Raw genomic sequence first — 22,204 nt, 5'->3', positions numbered from 1 at the left:
CGCTGCTGTCTACAAAAGGCAGAAACGCTGAACAAGTGCCTTTTCGTTTACTCGTTACTAAAGGCGAAGACCTCAGCTGTAGCCATGCTGGGTTCAGCCCTTCCCTTGCAGTTTCCTCGGCCACAAAGTGAGGAAAGCAGGTCAGAAAGCTCCATTTGGCAAGAGGGAGCAACGACTTTCAGCCGAAGTCACGTCTGTCAGCTTTCACCTGCAGACTCTCAGCTAAAGGACACAGGCCTTAGATAGCAAGTAGAGCAGAGCAGGATGGAGTGGCCCTAGCGTGAATCCACCCGATGTAGCCACGATTATTGTGGCTGCTTTTCCTGTGCATGGTGGGGTTCAGCAGATTCCAAAATAGCCATTCCTCTTTGCTTTAAGAGCAGTTTTCTCCTTCCTTTTATGAGGTCAAGCCTTATGTGAGCACTAAGCCTGCCATGGCTCCTCCTTCTGTGGTACCTCTTTTCCTGTCCACTCCCTCCTGGCCAGCAGGCTGGCAAGGACTTTGTGTTAGAAAGATGCCACACCCACATCCAACCAAAATTCAATGGGCAGGCAAAGAAAAGCTCTCTGGGGGAAACCCCTGTTTCGAAAGTTGTCTGTCAAGAACCCAAAATAGGAAATCATCCTATTACTAGCAACTATTTTTACAACTGAACACTCAGGAGGGATTTGGGAGACCAGCATTCTGTTCTTTCATTAATCTTTATATCAAAAATCAGATCATTAATAATTATCATAAAAGTATTAACATTTTAAAATAAGGTCATCTAATTTATTAGAACCTGAATTCTGTTTTAATTCTTGAAAAAGTGCATCCTCTTATAGGGAGAATTTCAGTTTGGTTTAAATGAGCACACACATACACCCCAACTGGCAGCCTTGAGTTCCATGATGTTCCCAAAGGCACTGGGGCAGAAAGTGACATCAGGGTCAGAGTAATCAGTGACGTCCTTCTTGCTCACTGTCCGAGTGCCTACTACTGTCTTCCATTCTGGGCTCTGGGTTATAATCCATTTCAGTTCAGAGATTACACATCCCTCCTAAATTATCAAAGCAGCCTATTTGTAACCCCAAAGTTCTGAAAAGTAAGAATTCAAACCCAATCAAAAAAATAACAGGGAACTTTTAAAACATCTCAATCAATACACAGGGAGCATTTTTTTCACATTAAATATGGCTTTGACTGTTACAGGTTATAGGAGCTGTTTCAACATGGTCACATGAAGTAGTGTATAAGGGCTCCCTTCACAGACTGAAAAATTAAGGCTTAAAGTTTGACTCATCCTACCTCTAAGCCAAGCAGCTGTTTTACAGTACATCACAGTAAGACACAAACAGTGTGACACTGAACACAAACTTACATTGCAAAGCTGTTATTGCAGGTGTCGCTGACATTTGCATTGAGTTCTGGACAGAACTCTTGTCCCAAGAATTCATTATACTGCAAAGCCTAGAATACACATAAGATCGAGCAATGTCAATAGTGTTAAATTCCAAAATGTTTCCAAGGAATTATCACAATCATATGCTCAAATTTAATCTTTATTGTTATTTCTGAAAGCATGCCAAGCTGCATATATATAATCTCTCTCTCTCTCTCTCTCTCTCTCTCTTTCTCTTTCTTTCTCTCCCCTCTTTTTTTTTTTTTAACACCAAAACAGGCAAACAAGTAACTTCCAACTGGCCAAAAGGGAAGACTCATGACTACCCCAGAGCACCCTCATCCCAATTTTATAACCCATAAAACCTATAATTAAAATGATATGATGCTCAGCACTCGGGAGGCAGAGCCAGGCGGATCTCTGTGAGTTCGAGGTCAGCCTGGTCTACAAAGCGAGTTCCAGGAAAGGTGCAAAGCTACACAGAGAAACCCTGTCTCAAAAAAAAAATCTTAAAGGTAAATTAAAATGATATGATGCTCAATGAATATTGTTGATTTGTAGTAACAATCTTTTCTGGTTTTCATAAAAAAAGTAGTAATTATGGAAATCAGAAACTTTATTATACTGAATTAAGACAGAGCTATTTTCTTTGTATTTGATTAGTTGCTAGAGCCTATATGGTTGTTGAGTATTACAATCTATTTTTCTTCAGATTTCAGTTTCAATATAAACTATGTACTACAGTCCCCTCTCCTCTCATTTACTTCTGTACTGAACAGAAACAATATTTTCATCAATTAGTCAACATTTCTCCTTTATGTGGTTTCTCCCCAATCTTCATGTCCCTCCAATAATGGGGTGACAATGGAAAACCCCAGATGACTCTTTGACCCTCCAATAAAAAAGACTAATAGGAAATTATTAGCCACTGTTTCCGGAAGGAAACTGGATGGGGCAGGTTCACACTTGTGGCTAAGGATATGACAAGGTTAGGCTTTATTCCACCATTCCTAGCTTGGGAATCCAGATAGTCACAATGACAAGCAAGGATAACTTACTGTGTAGCCATATCGAGGAATGCTGAAGTACTGAAGCCAGGACAACCAAGGCTCAATGGTTGTGAGATTCACCAAAAGACCAGAAAAAATCTGCAAGATGCAAAACCTGTAAGTTAGAACCAGTCTAGTGATTTCATAGCTTTAGTTAAGACTTCCTATGAGGCCTTGCATGTAGACAAGTGTGATGGTGCATGCCTGTAATCAAACCTAGGGAGGCTGAGACAGAGGGATCACAAGTTCAAAGCCAGCCTGGGATATCTGGCACGATTATCTCAAAAACAAAAACAAAGCAACCAATCCCCCTCCCCCACACAAATAACCTGCATCTGCTAAACATCACTGCTAAGGCCAGGCGGTATGAAAACTGCAGTTATAATATCTCCTAATAGTCTTGCTTAACATGAGTACTTCTGCAGTGGTTATTTATGGCATTAAGGGGAGGATTATACACCTATAATTAATATTATATATTCAAGTTATTTGATGATCCTCAATGGTTTAGAATGTCTTCAACTTTCTGTATAACTGCAATGGAAGATAAAAAAACAGAATCATCCCTTAGTCTCTCATGGGTATAGGTTGGGTCCAGACTTCCAACATGTAAACTAAATTCTGCAGATGCACAATTCTCTTATTTTTAAGATGACACAGTACTTTAATATAACCTACACGTGGCTTGTATGCTTTTAAAAAAAGAATTATTCATTTTTATTTTATGTGTGTGAGTGTTTTGTCTGTATGTAAGTTCACTGCATGCATACCTGATACCCACAGAGGCCAGAGAAGGTGTCAGATCCCCTGGGACTGGAATTGGAATTAGTGACAGCTATAAGCCACTAGGTGAGTCCTAGACATCAAACCTACATCTTCAGAAAGAGCAGCCAGTGCTCTTAACTGCTAAACCATTTCTCCAGCCCAGCCTTTATACTCAAAATAGACACATCACAGATGTTCGAAGATTATCTGCAGAGTGATTAAAATGCCTAATACAACACCTATGCTAAATAAACAGTTGGTATACTCTATTATTTATGAATAAATAAATGAATGGATGAAACAGTATCCCTATGTAGTCCCAGCTGGTCTAGAATTTTCTATGTAGACGAGGTTGGCCTCAAATTCAGAGTAATCCTCTTGGCTCTGCCTCCTAAATGTTAGGATTATAGATATATGCTACCATTATTATTGGATTATACCATTCTTTAAGGAATAGTGACAGGGGGAAATGGTGACATGTATACACAAGAAAAGCATACATCTTTTCCTCAGTTGAATCTTTTGATATGGATATGGATGCAGTCTGTTCTGTGATTCTAATTATGCCACCTTTATGCGTTCCTCCCAATAATCCTGGAAATACAGAACACACTAGAATAATCCAGAACAAGCATGTTGCTGTACATCCAGACAAGATTTGTTATTGACAACAGTTTATGTTCTATAGTCATAGCTTTAGAAACAATTTTAGGTTCAGAATGCAGGTATAAAATAATCTCCAAATTAGAACAGATAAGAGCATGATATGGTGATGTACAGCAGAAAATGTAAGTAATACCTCCATATAAGCTGAACTATGGGGCTAGAGAGGGCTCAGTAGTCAAGAGCAATTACTGCTGTAGCAGAGGACTGAGTTTGGTTCTCAGCACCCATATCAGGTGGCTCACAACCACAACTACCCTGGCTCCAGAGTATCTGGCACTGTCTTCCAGCCTTTGAGGTCACTGCACTAGTGTATATACTCCATACAGATGCACATACATGCACATAATTTAAGAATCAAAATAAATAAATTAAAAAAAAGATTGCCCCCAAAGCAGAACCACAGTGGAGATGCCAGCAATTGACTATTCAAGATTAAAAATAGGCAAAATGAGGTTTGCTGTGGGATGGTCTGTATTTCAAATGTGTTGCTCTGATTGGTCAATAAATAAAATACTGATTGGCCTGTGGCTAGGCAGGAAGTATAGGCGGGACTAACAGAGAGGAGAAAAGAAAGAACAGGAAGGCAGAAGGAGTCACTGTCAGACACTCCAATGACCAGCAGCATGTGAAGACACCAGTAAGCCACGAGCCACGTGGCAAGGTATAGATTTATGGAAATGGATTAATTTAAGATATAAGAACAGTTAGCAAGAAGCCTGCCACAGTCATAGTTTGTAAGCAATATAAATCTCTGTGTTTACTTGGTTGGGTCTGAGCGGCTGTGGGACTGGCGGGTGACAAAGATTTGTCCTGACTGTGGGCCAGGCAGGAAAACTCTAGCTACAGAGGTTCTCATGGAATGTGTTCTGCCATACTAAGAGGGTTGGGATATGACAACAACGACAGTGCTGTTGGGTTGTGTGTGCATGTTTAAAACTGTGCTAACGAGTACCGATTATATGACATACCATCTGGGTGAATACAGATTGATGACTGGCTTTAAAGTCCTATTTATAAACACTTGGCAAGACTTCAGCTAATGGCGGCTCACTGAAAGATAGCCTCCTCTAGTGAAGAGGACCCTGTGTCAGTGTGCGAGCTGTTCCTATTTAATGATGTAGGAGAAAGACATGGGAGCTGGTCCTTTTATCACTTGAGAGCAAAATTGAGACATACAATATTAGGAGTGAGGAATCATTAAACTAGCAACGTGAAATAATTAGGTATCTACTGAAGGTAGGTGGACTTTGAAAGTCTCTAGCTTTTTCTTCTTAAAGACATGGTCTCAGGCAGCCCAGGCTGCCCTCAAAATTACTATGTAGCTAAAGATAACTTCAATTTCCTGTTCCCTCTACCTCTAAGATATCCCAGGGACTGAGATTGAGATTATGAACATATACTACCTACATTACCATGCTGGCTTCTTTTCAAACTATTTTTAAAACACTTAATAGTCAAAACATAAGAGGGACCCAAGATAGACTCCTTGGTACACAGTTACATTTTCCATGAGCTTCACTTTCCCTTTTTCAGGAATTCAACCCAATCATTTCTGGTTACTAATTGGTAGACAAAATGAAGGATATGCTGTCATTTTTCAAGGAGTCAATGACAATGTCTGTTTTCAATTTTCTATTTACCAAGGTTGTCTAACATCAGCAAGAAGTATTTTTTTCCATTTCTGTGACTTTCCCCCCCCACTTTCCATTATACCAGAGTTTACTGAATAACAATAAACTCACAAGATGCATCTCACTGTGTACCTAAGGCTTGGCTTGAACACACAGCCGTACTCCTAAGTGCCAGATTACAGACATACACCATTACATCCAGCTAAAAATCATCTTTCAAAAGCTTATTTCCTCAGTGAGGAAATGTTAGCGAAGTCACAGCAACACTAAGTAGCAATACAAGGGACTTGATAGAGGTTAGGTGGAAAGCCATTACTTTTCCTCATAGTCACTGTATTTGAGCATCTGGATTTCTCAAAGTGTCACAGTCCTAATGGAAAGAATCCCCAAAGCAGATTTCTGCAACCGATAAATATTCAGAGAAAACAAGGCAAGAATTGTCTTCTCAGAGAAGCAGTGTCTATACTCACCATCATAAATACAAAAGAGATTGTCATGAGAAGTGTTGCCACGGATACCACGCTTTGACCTGCAGCTATGGCCAGTGCCATGGAACTGGCTGTGTAAGCGACCATTATAAGGGTGAACATCATGATGAAAAAAGCCCCCACCTCTTTCTTCAATCCTTGGAAAGAAAAGAAGTAATCAGTGCAGTGTCCTGTGTATTTGGTGTGTGTGTTGTGCAAATACACTGTAGAGATTTATCAGAATAGATGAGAAAAGGTCACCCAATATCCAACCACTCTGGGTCACCAACTTCATTGTTTTATTCTGTGTAACTGCATCAACCAACAGAATTTCCTTTTCCCTGCTTATTTTAAGAGCACTATTTCAGATAACGGGTGTATTTCTATACATGTAACAAGAATAATTCTGAGCTCCTTAAATGGACAGCTACAGGAAACACTGGCCCCAATACCACTGCCCTCCCCCACCACAGGAAGCTCACCAAGAGAAAACATGCATTTGCCCAGACATCCCCACATCTCTCAGTGTTTGCTCTAACTGCGCCAGTGAAGAAACTTGGTTCACAATTACATGACCTCAGGATGGTTTAAAATACAAAGGAGGGGAGGGTTCTTCTATCATCTATGTCTCCCTAGACATTAAAAATAGGACTAAGTTGCCGGGCGGTGGTGGCGCATGCCTTTAATCCCAGCACTCAGGAGGCAGAGGCAGGTGGATCTCTGTGAGTTCAAGGCCAGCCTGGGCTACCAAGTGAGTTCCAGGAAAGGCGCAAAGCTACACAAGAAACCCTGTCTCGAAAAAAACAAAAAAACAACAAAAAAATAGGACTAAGTTCTCAAAGTACTTTATAAACTATGAGGTGCATATACATACATACATATATGTATATATATATACATATACATATATGGCTATGTATATGTCATACAATCTGATGATTTTGAAACAGTGGCAAAAAATGGATCATTCATCTAAGGGTCTAGATACCATGTCATATTCTTTATGATAAACTTCATATAGAAAATGAAAGCTTTAAGCTCTATCAGTGGTTCTCACACTATAGTGCTTCGTAAAAATAGAATTACTATTATGTATGCATGTAGTATGTATTTCGTATATCAGTGAAAATTATGGAAATTTCGATGCAGCGATCTTAAGGTCAAATCCTGAGCATAATGTAAAAATAAATCTGTCTGTATCTGTCAGTGACTTATTTTTTTAGTAAATAAATAACCCCCACAAACTTAACATGGTTTTCTTATTCAAGAATATGCATCAGAGAATGTGCAGTTATTAAATTTTTCTGTCTCTTTATATAGACACATAGAAAAAGGTAAATAAAAATATACACAGAGAAATTAGCTTCACATCACACCCCAGACTAAAGGCATTTTCATTTGGCCTGTTACTTACCTAACATGAAGTATAATATACAAGTGAATAAAACGCTTGGCAAAAACCTCACGGGTAGTAGATCAGATACCAGCTTTCCAAAGAAGTAGGAAGACACTCTGTAATATCCACTGATATACTCATGTCTATAAAACACAGAGCATAGACTCCAGATTAGTCTCCAGGTGTGGAACAGAGGATGGGGTGCCTGCTGCACCACTAGAGAAAGGCACTCCTCAACCCCCATGCTCCAGGCTGACCCCACACCTTGCCTTCTGCCATCTTAGGTGACACTCCCCCTGGGCTATCAGCTCCAGGGAGCTCTTACACTGTGACCCTCTCTCACCCCAGCACTTCCTCTGGCTGCTGTGAACTCTGGCCATCAGAGTATGAACCTTACAACCTTAGAGCCCTTCCAGCTACCAAATCTAATCTCTCCTCTCCCTGACATCTTTCTCTAGTTACTCCAAACTCTTCCACCAGTGTCCTTGTTCTTTTGCTTTCTGTTGATTCATTTTGTTGGTAAATAAAGGTGGGCAAATCCCTCCAACCTTTGAAAACCGTGGGAGAAACACCAGCCATGCTCCACCCACCCAGGCTGGTACTTGCTCTTCCTTCGCCATCTTGATCTTACCTCTTCTAGCTGCTGAACCACCTAATTGTTCTGAGGGCCCTCAAACTTCCTTTGCTGGAGTTACCAGCCTGTGATTAATCAAAACAAGGAACTTTCAGCCCTGCAGATGCTGCTTTCTCTCACAACAGCACTGGGATTTCCAAACCTCAGCCCAAACTTGAAAATCTCCTTTCTCTGGCTAGCAGGCACCTCAGGCTCTTAATTTTCCATCCTTCCCATGACTGACTTTTCTTAATACTGTAACCCTATTCATTTTCAAAAATTCATATTGTATAACATGAATATATGCATGCAATTTATATTTCCCATTTAAACAAATAAATAAAAGATACTGATAACATCAGGATGGTATTTTGACCCAATTTTGGATTTGACCAGTTTGACACACAGCTGAAACAGTGGCCTACTCACATGAAGAGTTTCTTCTCCACTACGAAGAGCTCAACAGCTGACACACTGCTGAAACACTGGTTGGTGGTCAGGAAAAAGAGTACCCCAGCTCTGCCAGGAGAGAATGGGAACGGAAGTACCACAGTCAACTTTGTGTACTTAGGTTAGCAGTCTACAAATGATATACCACTAACACCTTTTGTTCTTTCTTTTTCTTTCTTTCTTTCTTTTTTTTTTTTTTTTAAATAAAACTGTTCTAGTTAACAGAAAGGGGATCTAGGGAGATGGCTCAGTAGGTATAGGTGGCGACCTAAGTTCAATCCCCAGGACTGATCCCCACAAGTGCACCAATGCTCATACATGTGCATGCACACATACACACAGAGAAAGAATCCCCCCCACACACACACACACCCTGCAACTGGGTCTCGCTCCTGTGGCTGTGTCTCTACAGTGGTGGTTATTGACTCCAATGACTCCATGTTAAAGCGAATACTGAAATTCTTGGTCTTAAGATTGTTGTGAACTGAGTTGTGTTGTTCCTATAAAATTCCTGTAGAAGCAATGATCTCCTACTATGCTGGTATTGGGAAACAGATCCTTTCAGACATGTCCAGCTGCACCCTGCATGCAGCAGAAGATGGCTACCAGGGCAGCCTGTACTGGTTAGTTTACTGTCAACTTGATACAACCTAGAATCACCCAGGAAGAGTCTTAGTGAGGAATTAGCTACATCAGTTGGACTCTGAGTATGCTTGGGGTGGGGGTGGGTGTCGTACTGACTGTTAACTGAAGTGGAAACCTCACCCTGAATGTGGGCAGCACCATTTCATGGAATGGGCTCTGGCATGTTTAAGAAAAGAGAATACGCTGGGTGGTGGTGGCACATGCCTTTAATCCCAGCACTAGGGAGGCAGAGGCAGGCGGATCTCTGTGAGTTGGAGGCCAGCCTGGGCTACAGACTGAGTTCCAGGAAAGGTGCAAAGCAACATAGAGAAACCCTGTCTCAAAAAACCAAGAGAGAGAGAGAGAGAGAGAGAGAGAGAGAGAGAGAGAGAGAGAGAGAGAGAATGAGAATGCTAGCTGAGTTGAGCAGGTGAGGAACTGTGTTATTTGTGGGAGTCCACAGAAGCTCTCTAGTAAGGCCTTACTCAAGGTCAGAAAGTCTGAGCTTGCTTTACCCAGCAGGGCTGCATAATAGGATGATTTGGCCAAAGGTGTGGTTATCAGGTGTTTTGAAGGGTCTACACTTGTCTGTACATTGTGCTTTGAGCTTGAAAGGGGGAGGTCTTTTGCCTCTCCCCTTGCTAGTGTATAATAAACTCATTAGAAATAAACTCGAGGCAACTGGGTATTGACCCAGGACCCTCCCAAAACTATCCTGTGTCTCTGTCTTTCTCGTCATCTCGTCGTGGTCGTCGTCATCGTGGTCGTCGTCGTCGTGGTCGTCGTCGTCGTCTCCATCTATATTCCTATCTAATACTTCCTCATTCCTCTCTCCTCCCCACAAGAAACTTCAACAGGTCAGATCTGGCCTCTGACATTTGCCTGTGCTTGTGGCTGTGGATGTGATTCTTTAAGTTCTTGCCTTGACTTCCCCAAAATAATGGGAGTTTAACCTCGAACTGAAATAAACTTTTCTTGTCTAAGTTGCTTTTTGGTCAGGGTATTTTATCAAGGCAATAGAAAACCATGAAACTAGGATACAGCCCATCATAAAATTGTAAATTTACTTAAAACTGGGAACTGAACTCACGGTCCTAAAAGAACAAGTGCTCTTTAACGTCTGAGCCATTGTTTTAGCCTCAACTCCTTCCCCAAATACTACACAATGTACAAAGTCCACGGTCTTTAGTTTTTATGTATATACTGTGTTAGCTCAAGAAACAGCACCCACAGAAACCATCAATTGCTAGTAATTTTAGAAACAATCTTGTTATCTCAACCTTCAAGGAAGGTAAAATCAATGATATGACTCTGAAAATAGCTCACTAGAATAATACTGACTCTATACAAAAGAAAACTTATTTGACCTGAATGATAGACTTTAAGATGGGTTCTTTAAAAAAGAACCAGCCTTTTCCAGACATGAAATGAATTCAACAGTCCTTGATAGTAAAATAGGAATAATACCATCTACCCATACTGGCCTCTGGATGGTGACCTGAGGTTAGGGATGACAAACACTGAGTTCAATATCTGTAGCAAACTGTGGTTCTCAATACGTGAATCATGACATGGATTATGACTCTGAGGTCAGTGCTATTACTGAGCACATATACTTACAGCATGACCAGCAATTAAAATACCTCAGTGTAAAGCTGGCTTTAGTAGCATGTAGTTTTAGAAGCAGTACATGCTTTTTTTACTTGGGAGGCTGAGGCAAGAAGATCAATAACTTTAGTTGAGGAGATCAAGGAGATCAAGTCAGCCTGGGAAACATGGTAAGACCTGCATCTCAAGCCCACCCCTCCCCCAAAAAAGTCATTATGAAAACAAAATTTTCAAAAATGTGCTGGAAAGATATCCCAGTGAGCCGGGCGGTGGTGGCGCACGCCTTTAATCCCAGCACTCGGGAGGCAGAGCCAGGCGGATTTCTGTGAGTTCGAGGCCAGTCTGGACTACCAAGTGAGTTCCAGGAAAGGCACAAAGCTACACAGAGAAACCCTGTCTCGAAAAACAAAAAAAAAAAAAAAAAAAAAAAGAAAGAAAGAAAGATATTCCAGTGATTATGAGCACTTGCTACTCTTCCAGAGGACCTAAGTTTGATTCCCAGCACCCACATGACTGCTCACAAACATCTGTAATTCCAGATTTAAGCACTCTGAAACCCTCTTCTGGCATCCTCAGGCACCCGGTACAAACTATGATGCACAGACACACATACAGTCAAAACCCCAAACACAACCAAACCTTCAAAAAAAAATTTCAAGGACACAATTATGACTGAATCTATACAATATCACAGCAAAGAGTTAACATGAGCTGAATCCCACACATGCAACTTTCAAGTCAAATAAATCAAAACCTATACAGGGATGTTGTCTCACAAGCAACTGACAAAAACAAACAATACTGAAATCAAAAGACTGCACACATTAACAGATACTATCAACACACAGAGAAAATATCATACAGAATTAGAGAAAATACTTGTAAAACATTTATCTGACAAGGAAAAAATTGCCCAGAAAAATAAAGGATTCTTAAAACTCAACAACAAATTAAAAAAAATAGACAAAGGACTATTGTCCGTTAAGTATTTAACTATCAAATTGATCTTTATTATTAAAAAATAACTACTCATGATGTGGAAAAACTGAAACACCTGTGTGCTAAAACCAAGAATGTAAAATGGTATAGCTGTTATGGGAAGACAAATTGGCCATTTCCTCAAGAAATTATCACAATTTAGTAATTCTACTGGTAAGGTTTTTGAAAGAACTGTACGCAGTGGAATATTCCTTTACACTGTGTGAACACATGTCACTGTGATTGATTTAATAAAGAAGCTGACTGGCCTATAGCTGTACAGGTAGAGGTTAGTCAGGACTTAAAGTCAAAAAGACAGCTGGAAGAAGAAAGGGAGGAGTCTCGGGAGTCACAAGGAGATGGAGAGGAAGCAGGAGATGAACTTGTCATACTGTGAAAAGGTACCAAGCCACATGGCAGGGTGTAGATAAGAAATATGGGTTAATTTAAGTTGTAAGAGTTAGCTAGTAACAAGCCTGAGCTATTGGCTGAGCATTTATAACTAACAATGAGACTCTGTGTGGTTATTTGGGAATTGGCTGGTGGGAAAGAAAACTCTGACTACATACATAGAGAGTAAACACACACACACACACACACACACACACACACACACACACACACACACTGGACTAAATCAGTCTTACAAAGGAAAGTAATTCTGATTAAGCTGTAAAATGGATGAACCATTAAGACATTGTACTAAGGGAAATAAAGCAGTCCTCAAAGGACACTCAGGACACATGTAGCAAGCTTGTAGAGTACTTGCATTTAAAGACACAAAGTAGTATGGTGCTGCCCAGGGAGTGAGGTGAGGTGGACACTGAGTAATTACTTTAATGGATTTAATTTAATGGATAAGGTAGAACCATTAAGGAAAATACTTATCTGGAGTTGGATATTGTCAACCGCCACAGCAGTATGATCGTGCTTAAGGCCACTGAACTGCACATACTTAAAATTGGTTAAAAGGATATATTTAATTTTTTGCATGGTTACATCAATACATATACATTTGTGTGTATGAAAAAGCCAACTCTTGCAGTTTTCAATTCACCAGTTCATTCCTTCCCACAAATAAACAGTGACATTTACCCTGAGCTTGTGTTAAGTTTAAGCCCTTAATCAATATTCATAAGCTTAAAGAAAGTAACAGTATTTTATCAAAATCAAGATCCAAATTTGGCTGCTTTGCCTCTGGAGTAGACTACTGTAGCTTGTTTATAAAATATACTTTCTAGTTTCCTTTTGCTTAGAACTAGTCCATGCTAATTTCTATCCTACAGAATGGGGAGGGGGGGAATCCAAATTTGCTTACCTATTCTGGATTCCAGCTCTATCATTTGTCAGACCAAAGTAAATGGCACCAATCACGAGTGACAGTATGATTGTGACAATTACCTTTTCAAGAGAAAAATGAAAATAAAAGAATTTCCATTAGAGATTAAAATGCTTGTGTGTGTGTATGTGTATATATATATACACATACACACACACACACACACACACACACACACACACACACTACATACAAAGCCCAATCTCATAAACACTTTAAACACTTGGTTATGATAGGGCTCCTGGGAAAGTATGGAATAGAATATATTATTAGACTGCTTTCTAGAGTAAACTGAAAATCAAAGCATTTGCTGTCAGGGACCTGACAAGTCAACAGAAGCCCCTAAGATTCCTCCCACTGCTCCAGCAGTCAGTGAAGTCACAGGTCAGACACTGGATCTGTGCATGGTCCATAGGGGAACCTGAAGAGGTTGTTTTGAGAGCAAACCAAAGTTCAAGTTGTCTAAGAGCTCTGAACTGAAATGACCTAAACTTTTGTGCCAATGAACAAAGCTTCACACAAGGGAGTCAAGAGAAAACAGGATGCCTTTTCTTTTAATGTTAAAGATTTAAAAAAAATTAACACGCACACCTCCAAATTCTGACAATGGAATTTTGCATGCTCAAGAAGTAGGGGTGAGCTGAGCTCCACCTCTGTAATCTCTGGAGTCTGTGCCTACATGGGAATGTACAGCATCACTGACAGAAAACAAAACAAAAACAAAAACAAAAACAAATCAAACCCCCAAAATCAAAAAAGAAAAAAAGCCCTACTTTCTGTGGGGCATTCGTTATCTGTCTCCTCACTCACCGCTTCTCTATCAACATCAGCAAGCTAGGTCTACTGTCAACACAACACACCCAAGTTGCTTCCTCTACACCCTCACATAGTCACCCTCCTTCATCTAATCAATCTGTGCAGGAGACTGCATCAGCATCACTTTTGGAGAAAAGCATCTTTAAGGATGCTTCAAGCAGCAAGGGGTTAAAGGTTATATAACAATATTATTTATTTGGCAGATTCTATTTATTAAGATATTATTCACAGGTAAATTTTAAAATGTAAGGAATGTTCAGCTAAAGAAAATGAAATATTCATTTATATATCTTGGAATTTCAAAGCTCAAAATATCCTTAGTAATTTAACAGTATCAAAATAAAAAGTACATCATGAACAGAACTAAAACTAGTTATAAGCATACACTTAATATTCTATATAGTTGCATCATAACATTCGTGTTTATGAAAAGGCTAGCTCTTCTAATTTAAAACGTGTGTGTGTGTGTGTGTGTGTGTGTGTGTGTGTGTGTGTGTACACGTGCACATGTGCAAGCATACACTCTAGTGCCCATGACAGCATGTGCCCAAGGAGGCTAGAGGTGTCAGCTCCTACTGGAGTGTGGGTTCCAGGTGGCCGTGATTTCCCTGATGAAGGTGCTGGGAATGAATATTAGCCCTCTGCAAGAGAAGTGTGTATGTACTCTTAACTGCTGAGCTATCTCTCCAGCCTGACATAAAGTAGTTTGTGAAGGTCATTTTTGGCAAAAGCAAGATAAAGTAGAAAAACAGAATTGTGAACTGTGAAGACTGGTTTAGAAATACCATAGGAGAGAATTATAAATCTCTTTGCTATTAAGATAGAAATTTAGGATGGGGAAAGTCTATTGCCCTGGCATATTTTTATAACCCTTCCACATTTATAAGGAGGCCAAACTTATAAAATAAATTCTGACAGCTCTATCAATATGTAGTTTGCACATATATACTAAGTCCAGCGTTCCAAAGTATAATTTTTAGGAGTACTCAATACTCTAAAGTATGTACTTTGCATTGTCTCTCGGCATTCAAACTTATTTAAAGCATTTAATCTTATTTAAAAAACAGAGTATAAAAAAAAAATCCCATGCAAAGGTAGGTAAGCTGTGGCACAAAAGACAAACTGCACCAACTGCCTATTTTTGGACACTCATGAACTAAGAATGACTTTCACCAAATTTCACTACTCAGGGGAGAGAACCACAAAGAGAGTGTTGTTTACAATTTGAAATTGAAACTTCAGTATCCGTTAATTAAGATACAGTGGAAATGACAGAAAAATAGAAAGATAACTAGAAAATAAATAAAATCCTGAAGCATATATAATAGTTGCAGGAGAAGAAGAATCAGGAACCATGTTTGTCCTCGTGAATATTTCATAGCATGACTGGCATTTGTCAGGTTACCTGAGCTATAGAAGCTTGAGGATTCCCCAGCAAGTTTTTGAATGAGCGCTTGGCAATCCATCGGAGCTGATGACAGAAGGAGGTAACATACTCGGACTCTTTGAAGGCTGATATTCCTTTCTTTTTCTGAGCCCTCGGAAGTCGATCTAATTCAGCTTTTGATTCTCTGTATATGGAGGAGTTGGCATAAAACTCAGCTAAGTTTTCTATTATTGGCTTCTCTCTCTTGGAGGGTTCTTCAGTTTTGTTTGCTTTGGAAAAATGTGGATAAAAAAAATGAAACATTAACACATAACTAATTTGACTCATTTTCTATGGTTCCATCCTTCTATAATCCCTTAATTCTAATATGTATATTATATACTATAATATATATACACACATACATACACACAATGTATATATGTATGTATGTGTGTGTGTATATATATGTTGGCTGGGCATATGTTAGAGCATGGTTCAGGAATGAAGTCATGTAAGGAGAATTCTGAGTGCTTGTGAGAACACTCCAAGAAAACAAGACAAGTGTCTTGTTGTGGTGGTTTGAATGAAAATGGCCCCATAGGCTCATAGGGACTGGCACTATTAGGAGGTGTGTTCTTGTTGGAATAGGTGTGGCTTTGTTGGGGGAAGTGTGTCACTAGGGGCAAGCTTTGAGGTCTTGGATGCTCAAGCCAGGCCCAGTGTCTCACTGTCTCTTCTTGTTGCCTGTGGATCCAGATAAAGAACTCTAAGCTACTCTACAGCACCATGTCTGCCTGTCTGTCACCATGCTTCCCACCAGGATGACAATAGACTAGACCTCTGAACCAACCAACTTAAAGCCAGACACATTAAATGCTTTCCTTTGTAAGAGTTGCTGTGGTCATGGTGTCTCTCTTCACAGCAATATAACCCTAACTAAGATGCTTTGTGACTTCAGTTTCTTCAAAACAGACTTGTTCTTAGAAAGTGTCTTTGTGCTCCCCCCAGGTATAGCAGATAGGAGTGAGTTTACTTCAGATCACTCATTATTGCTTGCTGCTATTATTCAATTAAATGTTTAAACTGTCCTTTACATGCCGCTATGGAAAAACAACACGTTTTGGGGGGTTTTGTTTTTATTTTTTTCCACGTGTGCTTGTCCTTGTGATTGTGTAGAGCTTGAACTCATGAGAACTTTACTCATAACTACTCTTAACCCTCAGAGTATAAACTGTCCGAGGCCCTGAATAAAGTTGGCTGGTGCATGGGACTTTAGTTCATCTCATTTATCAGCTCCACTCTCCCAGATCCCACTGCCTCTGGAGTGGTGACAGACATGGTGGCATGTGCCTTTAACCCTAGCATTCAGCAGACACATGGATCTCTGGGAAGCTGAGGATAGTCTGGTCTACATGAGTTCAAGGACAGCCAGGGCTACATAGTAAAACACTCTTAAAATAGTAAAATTACATATGCCATCATTGATTTACACATCAGGAAAACAGCAATTATTCATATGTGCATGGCCACATCTTAGGGATGCAGAAAACTTTTCAATCAGTTTAGACTCTAATTATTCAAATAGACATTATACTGTACAGAGTTAGAATTTTTTTTTTTTTGCCTTCTACTATGCACAAATGTATAAAGGGTCATTTCTTGGGGTTTTTGTTTTTTGTTTGTTTTGAGATAGGAGATCACCATGTAGTCTTGGCTAGCCTGAAACTTGCTATGTAGACCAGGCTGGCCTTGAACTCACAGGTATCTTGTAGACCAGGCTAGCCCTGAACTCACAGGTATCTGCCTACTTCTGCCTCTCAAGTACTGGGGGCTGGGATTAAAAGCATTGAACCACCATGTCTGGTTGACTTATAAAATACTTGTGATGGCTAATCTTAGTTGTCAACTTGACTACATCTGAAATTAATTAAAACCCAAGTGGCTGGGTACACCTGTGAGTGACTTATCTTGGTTGACTAATTTAAGGTGGGAAGACCAACCCTAAATCTGCATCTTTCAAGATGGGAAGAAGGAAGCCCTTGCTTCTTGTCTGCTTGTCCTCATTCTTATTGGCAAGTTCCTGCTGCTGAGGCATTCCTTCACTGGCATTAGAGATTACTTCTTCAGGAGTCTAACATACACTAAAGACCAGCTGAGATATCTAGCTTCATGGACTGAACAACTACTGGATTGCTGGACTTTCTGTCGGTAGACGGTCATTTTTGAACTAGCTAGACCACAGCCTGTAAGCCTCATTCATATATGCATACATATACATATGCATACATACATATCCAATCTATTAGTTCTATTCCTCTAGAGAACCCTGACTAATACTATTTAAAAAAATAACCATTTTCAAGTGGAAAGTTGCCTTACAACTGACACTTTGAAGGAAGATACTCATTTAAAAATTAAATAAACACCCAAGCACTTACAGACAACAGTCTGTCTACTGACTACTTTCACAGCACTGAATTAACATGAATTTAAAAGCATCTTTTTCTTTCGTTTTGAGGCATGATCTCACTATTGTAGTTCTGGTTGTCCTACAAAAGCATGTTTTAATGAGCCACACTACTGCAGTTTTATCAACTCAAGCAGACACTAATGTATGAATCTACAAGAGTCACATACCTTCCTGGCCTTCTTCGTCTCTATTTAACACTACAGCAGAAGAATCTCCATTGATGACATCCAGGAAGAAGTCTGCAGGGTTATTGTAGGGCTCACAGTGGTAACCTAGAAGAGAAGGCAATACAAGGACACAAACCTGATGATCTTAGAAAAGACAGAGGCTTGGGAAGACAGAATCTAACAAGTTCTCCCTCTTCCCACTCTTATCCCTTCATTAATTTTGCCTTTAAATATTTAATAAATATTCCAATAACTCAAAAGGAATTTTGGACACTTGAGAACATCTTACATTGGTGTTGACCATAAATTATGACCTGCACAAGGCTACTGATATGTTCTAGTGCTTACAGTCTTCCTCGCAAGATGTAAACTCAGGTCAAAAAAAGAAAACAATAACTGTCCTTATACTCTCTGACTTCAGGTCCTCACACCATCATTATTGCTCTTCAGCTAAGTGGAGAGGTTGTAATTCTCATCTGTCAGCGTTCCAAATAGAATGCAATTTGGGGGCAGCATTCTCAAGAGAGCATGGACAGTACAGCACGCTTTGAACTTTGACCTCAACTTTACAGTCCTCTCAAATTGCCCTGAAGTCTGCCTCAAATTCATAGACATTGAGCTCCCCACTCATTTGGGCTCAGTTATTTTATTTTTTTCCTTTTAATGTGTATAGGTGTTTTCTTGAATGTATGTCTGTATACCACATGTGGGCCTGGTGCCTGGAAAGCCAAGAGATGGAGGATCTCTGGGGACTGAAATTACAGACAGTTGAGAGTCATCCTGTGAGTGCTGGGAATAAAACAAGGGTCCCCTGAGAGAGAAGCCAGTGCTCTTAACCAAGATATGCTCAATCATTTTAAATGACAGATTAAGTTTCTAAAATCAAGAATGATAGATAATGAATATTTAAAATTTTATTTGAAGTCATGAAGAGTCATCTATAATCATAGCTAGGTACCTCTAAAATGAAAAAGATTATATATACTGCATTTAAAAAGGAAAGGAATCACAGAGCTGAAGAGATGGCTCAGCAGTTAAGAGCACTTGCTCTTGCAGAGGACCCAGGTTTGGCCCCTAGCACTCACACAGCAGCTCAGAACCTTCTGTAACTCCAGTACTAAGGGGATCCAATGCTCTGTTCTGACCTCTCAGGGCACCAGCCCTACATGTGGTACACATATATAAGGTAGACACTAACGCACATAAAAAATTAAAGTAAATAAATCTAAAAAAAATCGTGTAATTTAATCTGAAATAGAAGAAAGCAACTCAGAAATGTCAAAAATGCAGGCTCATCAAAGTGAGGTTTGAGATAAGTCACTCAGACCCACTCACAGACTAAACTGTCAACATAATGTTACTAGAAGGTTAAGTATCATTCCATAAGGCCTCAGGAAAGCACAGTAAGATCACAGGCCTGGTGAAAACTGAAAAACTGGGATCTGCCCTGTAGTCAAGGAGACAATCCTAGGTCTTCCCAAAACTGTTCAACTGATCAAACTGCTGTGACTCTACTGATAACTACTGCACTCTCAGGGAAAGGCCACCATGACTAGGAAACTGGTAACTACTGCACTCTCAGGGAAAGGCCACCATGACTGGGAAACTGGTAACTACTGCACTCTCAGGGAAAGGCCACCATGACTGGGAAACTGGTAACTACTGCACTCTCAGGGAAAGGCCACCACGACTGGGAAACTGATAACTACTGCACTCTCAGGGAAAGGCCACCATGACTGGGAAACTGATAACTACTGCACTCTCAGGGAAAGGCCACCATGACTGGGAAACTGGTAACTACTGCACTCTCAGAGAAAGGCCACCACGACTGGGAAACTGGTAACTACTGCACTCTCAGGGAAAGGCCACCATGACTGGGAAACTGGTAACTACTGCACTCTCAGGGAAAGGCCACCATGACTGGGAAACTGGTAACTACTGCACTCTCAGGAAAGGCCACCATGACTGGGAAACTGATAACTACTGCACTCTCAGGGAAAGGCCACCATGACTGGGAAACTGGTAACTACTGCACTCTCAGGGAAAGGCCACCACGACTGTGAGTCAGATAAAGCACAGGTCCTTGACACAGATACACTTAGACACAGTTGTCACAAATATTCAAAGAGCACAGGAAAAGTTAAAGATCACACAAAATGAAGAAAAATACTAACACAAAATATTTTAGAATGGAGGAAGCATGGTAAGCCTACATGAAGACTAAACAGCACTTCTATGGACTCTCTGCTCCAGCCACAATTCTGTGAAGCAAGGACCACACCACATGGAAAACAACCAACCATACCTGCTGATGCAAAGTACTCCAAAGCCTCCTGGGCAGGCCCATGGAACATGAGTTTCCCTGAGGCCAATAAGGTGAGGCTGTCGAACAACTTAAAGATGGAATACCGAGGCTGATGAATGGAGAAGATGATTGTTCGACCCTGTTTAGACATTCTAAATTATAAGAAGAAAATAATGAGTCATTAAGCTTCTCATTGTTACATTTATTGTTAAAATTACTTTATTCCTGCTGTTAGAACACCTGTCTCAATTTCAATTTGATTTTCTCACATATACATATTGTATCAGCTCATCTCAAGGTATCTGAGTGATATCCAGGGAAATGAATCTTGGTGCTTTTATTAAAAACTAGGGCATCTGGGAGTATTGCAGCCTTGGAGATCAGTTGTAAATAAAGTGCTTAGCACGTTCGAGGCCTTGGACTTAATCCTTAGAAACAAACAAACAAAAACCCCAAACAAACAAATTCAGCCATAATTTCTTAAGGAGCCAGGGCAGACAAAGTGCACTAGAATGTTTATTGACAAATGCAAACACTGAGACAGTTTTCACAGACACTGAGTCAGAATCTGTAGCTGGAAGTTTTCCTGTCCTGCCCGGTCCACAGCTGCTCAAACCCAAGTAAACACACAGAGGCTTATGTTAATTAAAACTGCTCGGCCATTAGCTCAGGGTAACTACTGACTAGCTCTTACACTTAAACTCAGCCCATTTCTGTTATTCTATATGTTGCCATGTGTTCCATGGCTCTACCTGTGTGCCATTACATGCTGCTCCCTGGACAGCAGGCTGGCATCTCCTCACTCAGCCTTCTTCTTCCCAAAATTCTCCTTGTCTGCTTATCCCACCTATACTTCTTGCCTGGCTACTAGCCAATTAGCATTTTATTAAACCGGTGTACAAAAGCATTATCCCACAGCAAGAATCTCTGGGAGAATGTACATACATACACATACACACACACACACACACACACACACACACACACACACACACACACACACACACACACATACACATACACACACACACACACACACACACACACACACACACACACACACACACGGAAGGTAAAGAAAGGCTTTTATTAAGGTGAGGAAACACATGCACATACAGCAGGGTACACAGAGGGATCCTCTGCTTAGGAATGTGGATGCCAAACCCTGGCCTCTCACTGAGGACTGGGAGTTTCAAAGGATGTTTGAGGGGACTGTTCTCCCCATTGAGGGTTGGCCAGTTGGAACAGAATCAGGGAAGCTAATAAGTCCACAAGTTTGGGGTAAACACATCCTGGTTTGGTTTTGAACTTGTCACAATGGTCCATAGGCAGGGGATGGGGAGGGTTACAGGTAGGGGGCATTACTGGAGGGAGTGAAAGCTAGCAGGCCTTTGTCTTAAGCTGTCAGTCTTCTGTCAGGAACTCTAAGAGCTAGAAGGCAACAGGAGCTACCAGGAGGAGCAGAGCTGTGTTGAGGCCTGATCCACAAAATGGATCTGGGGACTAGGGATAGTGGAACGATCATATCCTCAAGGAGTCCCCAGTGAAGACTCCAGGACCGCACTTTGACCTACACAAGCATAATCATTTACCAGACTGCAGATGGTAAGTTTCCACAGCAGGGCTTGAAAAGACTGGCTTCCTTTTTTAAGCTACCAGTCCGTGGTGTTTTCTTTTAACTGTACCCTACCTAATATGTGCTGCCCTAAGGTAACTAACTAGGTTCTCCTGTCTATTTAATGTTCCAGACATATCAGGCATCTTCTGCCTTGGGGCCACTGGCTGTTCCCTTCAGCCAGATTCTGTTGCTAGATACATCTAGATTTCACTCCCAGGTCCTATGGCCATGTACCAGATCCTCCTTGACCTTCTTGCTATTTAAAACAGCAACCCAGGATGATATTTTCTAGTTCCATACATTTGCCTGAAAATTTCATGATGTCATTGTTTTGTTTTGTTTTTTTCCACTGCTGCTGAGTAGTACTCCATTGTGTATATGTACCACATTTTCTTTATTCATTCTTCAGCTGAGGGGCATCTAGGTTGTTTCCAGGTTCTGGCTATTATGAATACTGCTGCTATGAACACAGGTGAGCAAGTGTCCTTGTG

General features: G+C 40.5%; 1 protein-coding gene across 4 annotated transcripts in view; it reads right to left on the bottom strand.

The window, feature by feature from the left end:
- LOC114710927 (broad substrate specificity ATP-binding cassette transporter ABCG2) overlaps positions 1-22,204 on the bottom strand; it is a 123,212-nt gene that overhangs the window by 664 nt on the left and 100,344 nt on the right. For all 4 annotated transcript variants that reach the window (XM_028895237.2, XM_028895236.2, XM_028895238.2 and 1 more), the window contains 9 exons: positions 20,096-20,247; positions 17,791-17,895; positions 15,190-15,440; positions 12,948-13,030; positions 8,399-8,488; positions 7,375-7,499; positions 5,964-6,118; positions 2,441-2,530; positions 1,362-1,450 (listed from right to left, as the gene is read on the bottom strand). In XM_028895237.2, the coding sequence (XP_028751070.1) occupies positions 1,362-1,450; positions 2,441-2,530; positions 5,964-6,118; positions 7,375-7,499; positions 8,399-8,488; positions 12,948-13,030; positions 15,190-15,440; positions 17,791-17,895; positions 20,096-20,247 (1,140 nt within the window). The remainder of the gene's footprint in view (positions 1-1,361; positions 1,451-2,440; positions 2,531-5,963; positions 6,119-7,374; positions 7,500-8,398; positions 8,489-12,947; positions 13,031-15,189; positions 15,441-17,790; positions 17,896-20,095; positions 20,248-22,204) is intronic.

This window comes from Peromyscus leucopus, chromosome 3, assembly GCF_004664715.2.
Source record: "Peromyscus leucopus breed LL Stock chromosome 3, UCI_PerLeu_2.1, whole genome shotgun sequence".
In the NCBI taxonomy this organism is placed as follows: domain Eukaryota; kingdom Metazoa; phylum Chordata; class Mammalia; order Rodentia; family Cricetidae; genus Peromyscus; species Peromyscus leucopus.
Note: the sequence above shows the minus strand (reverse complement) of the source record. Positions and strands in the feature narration are given on the sequence as shown.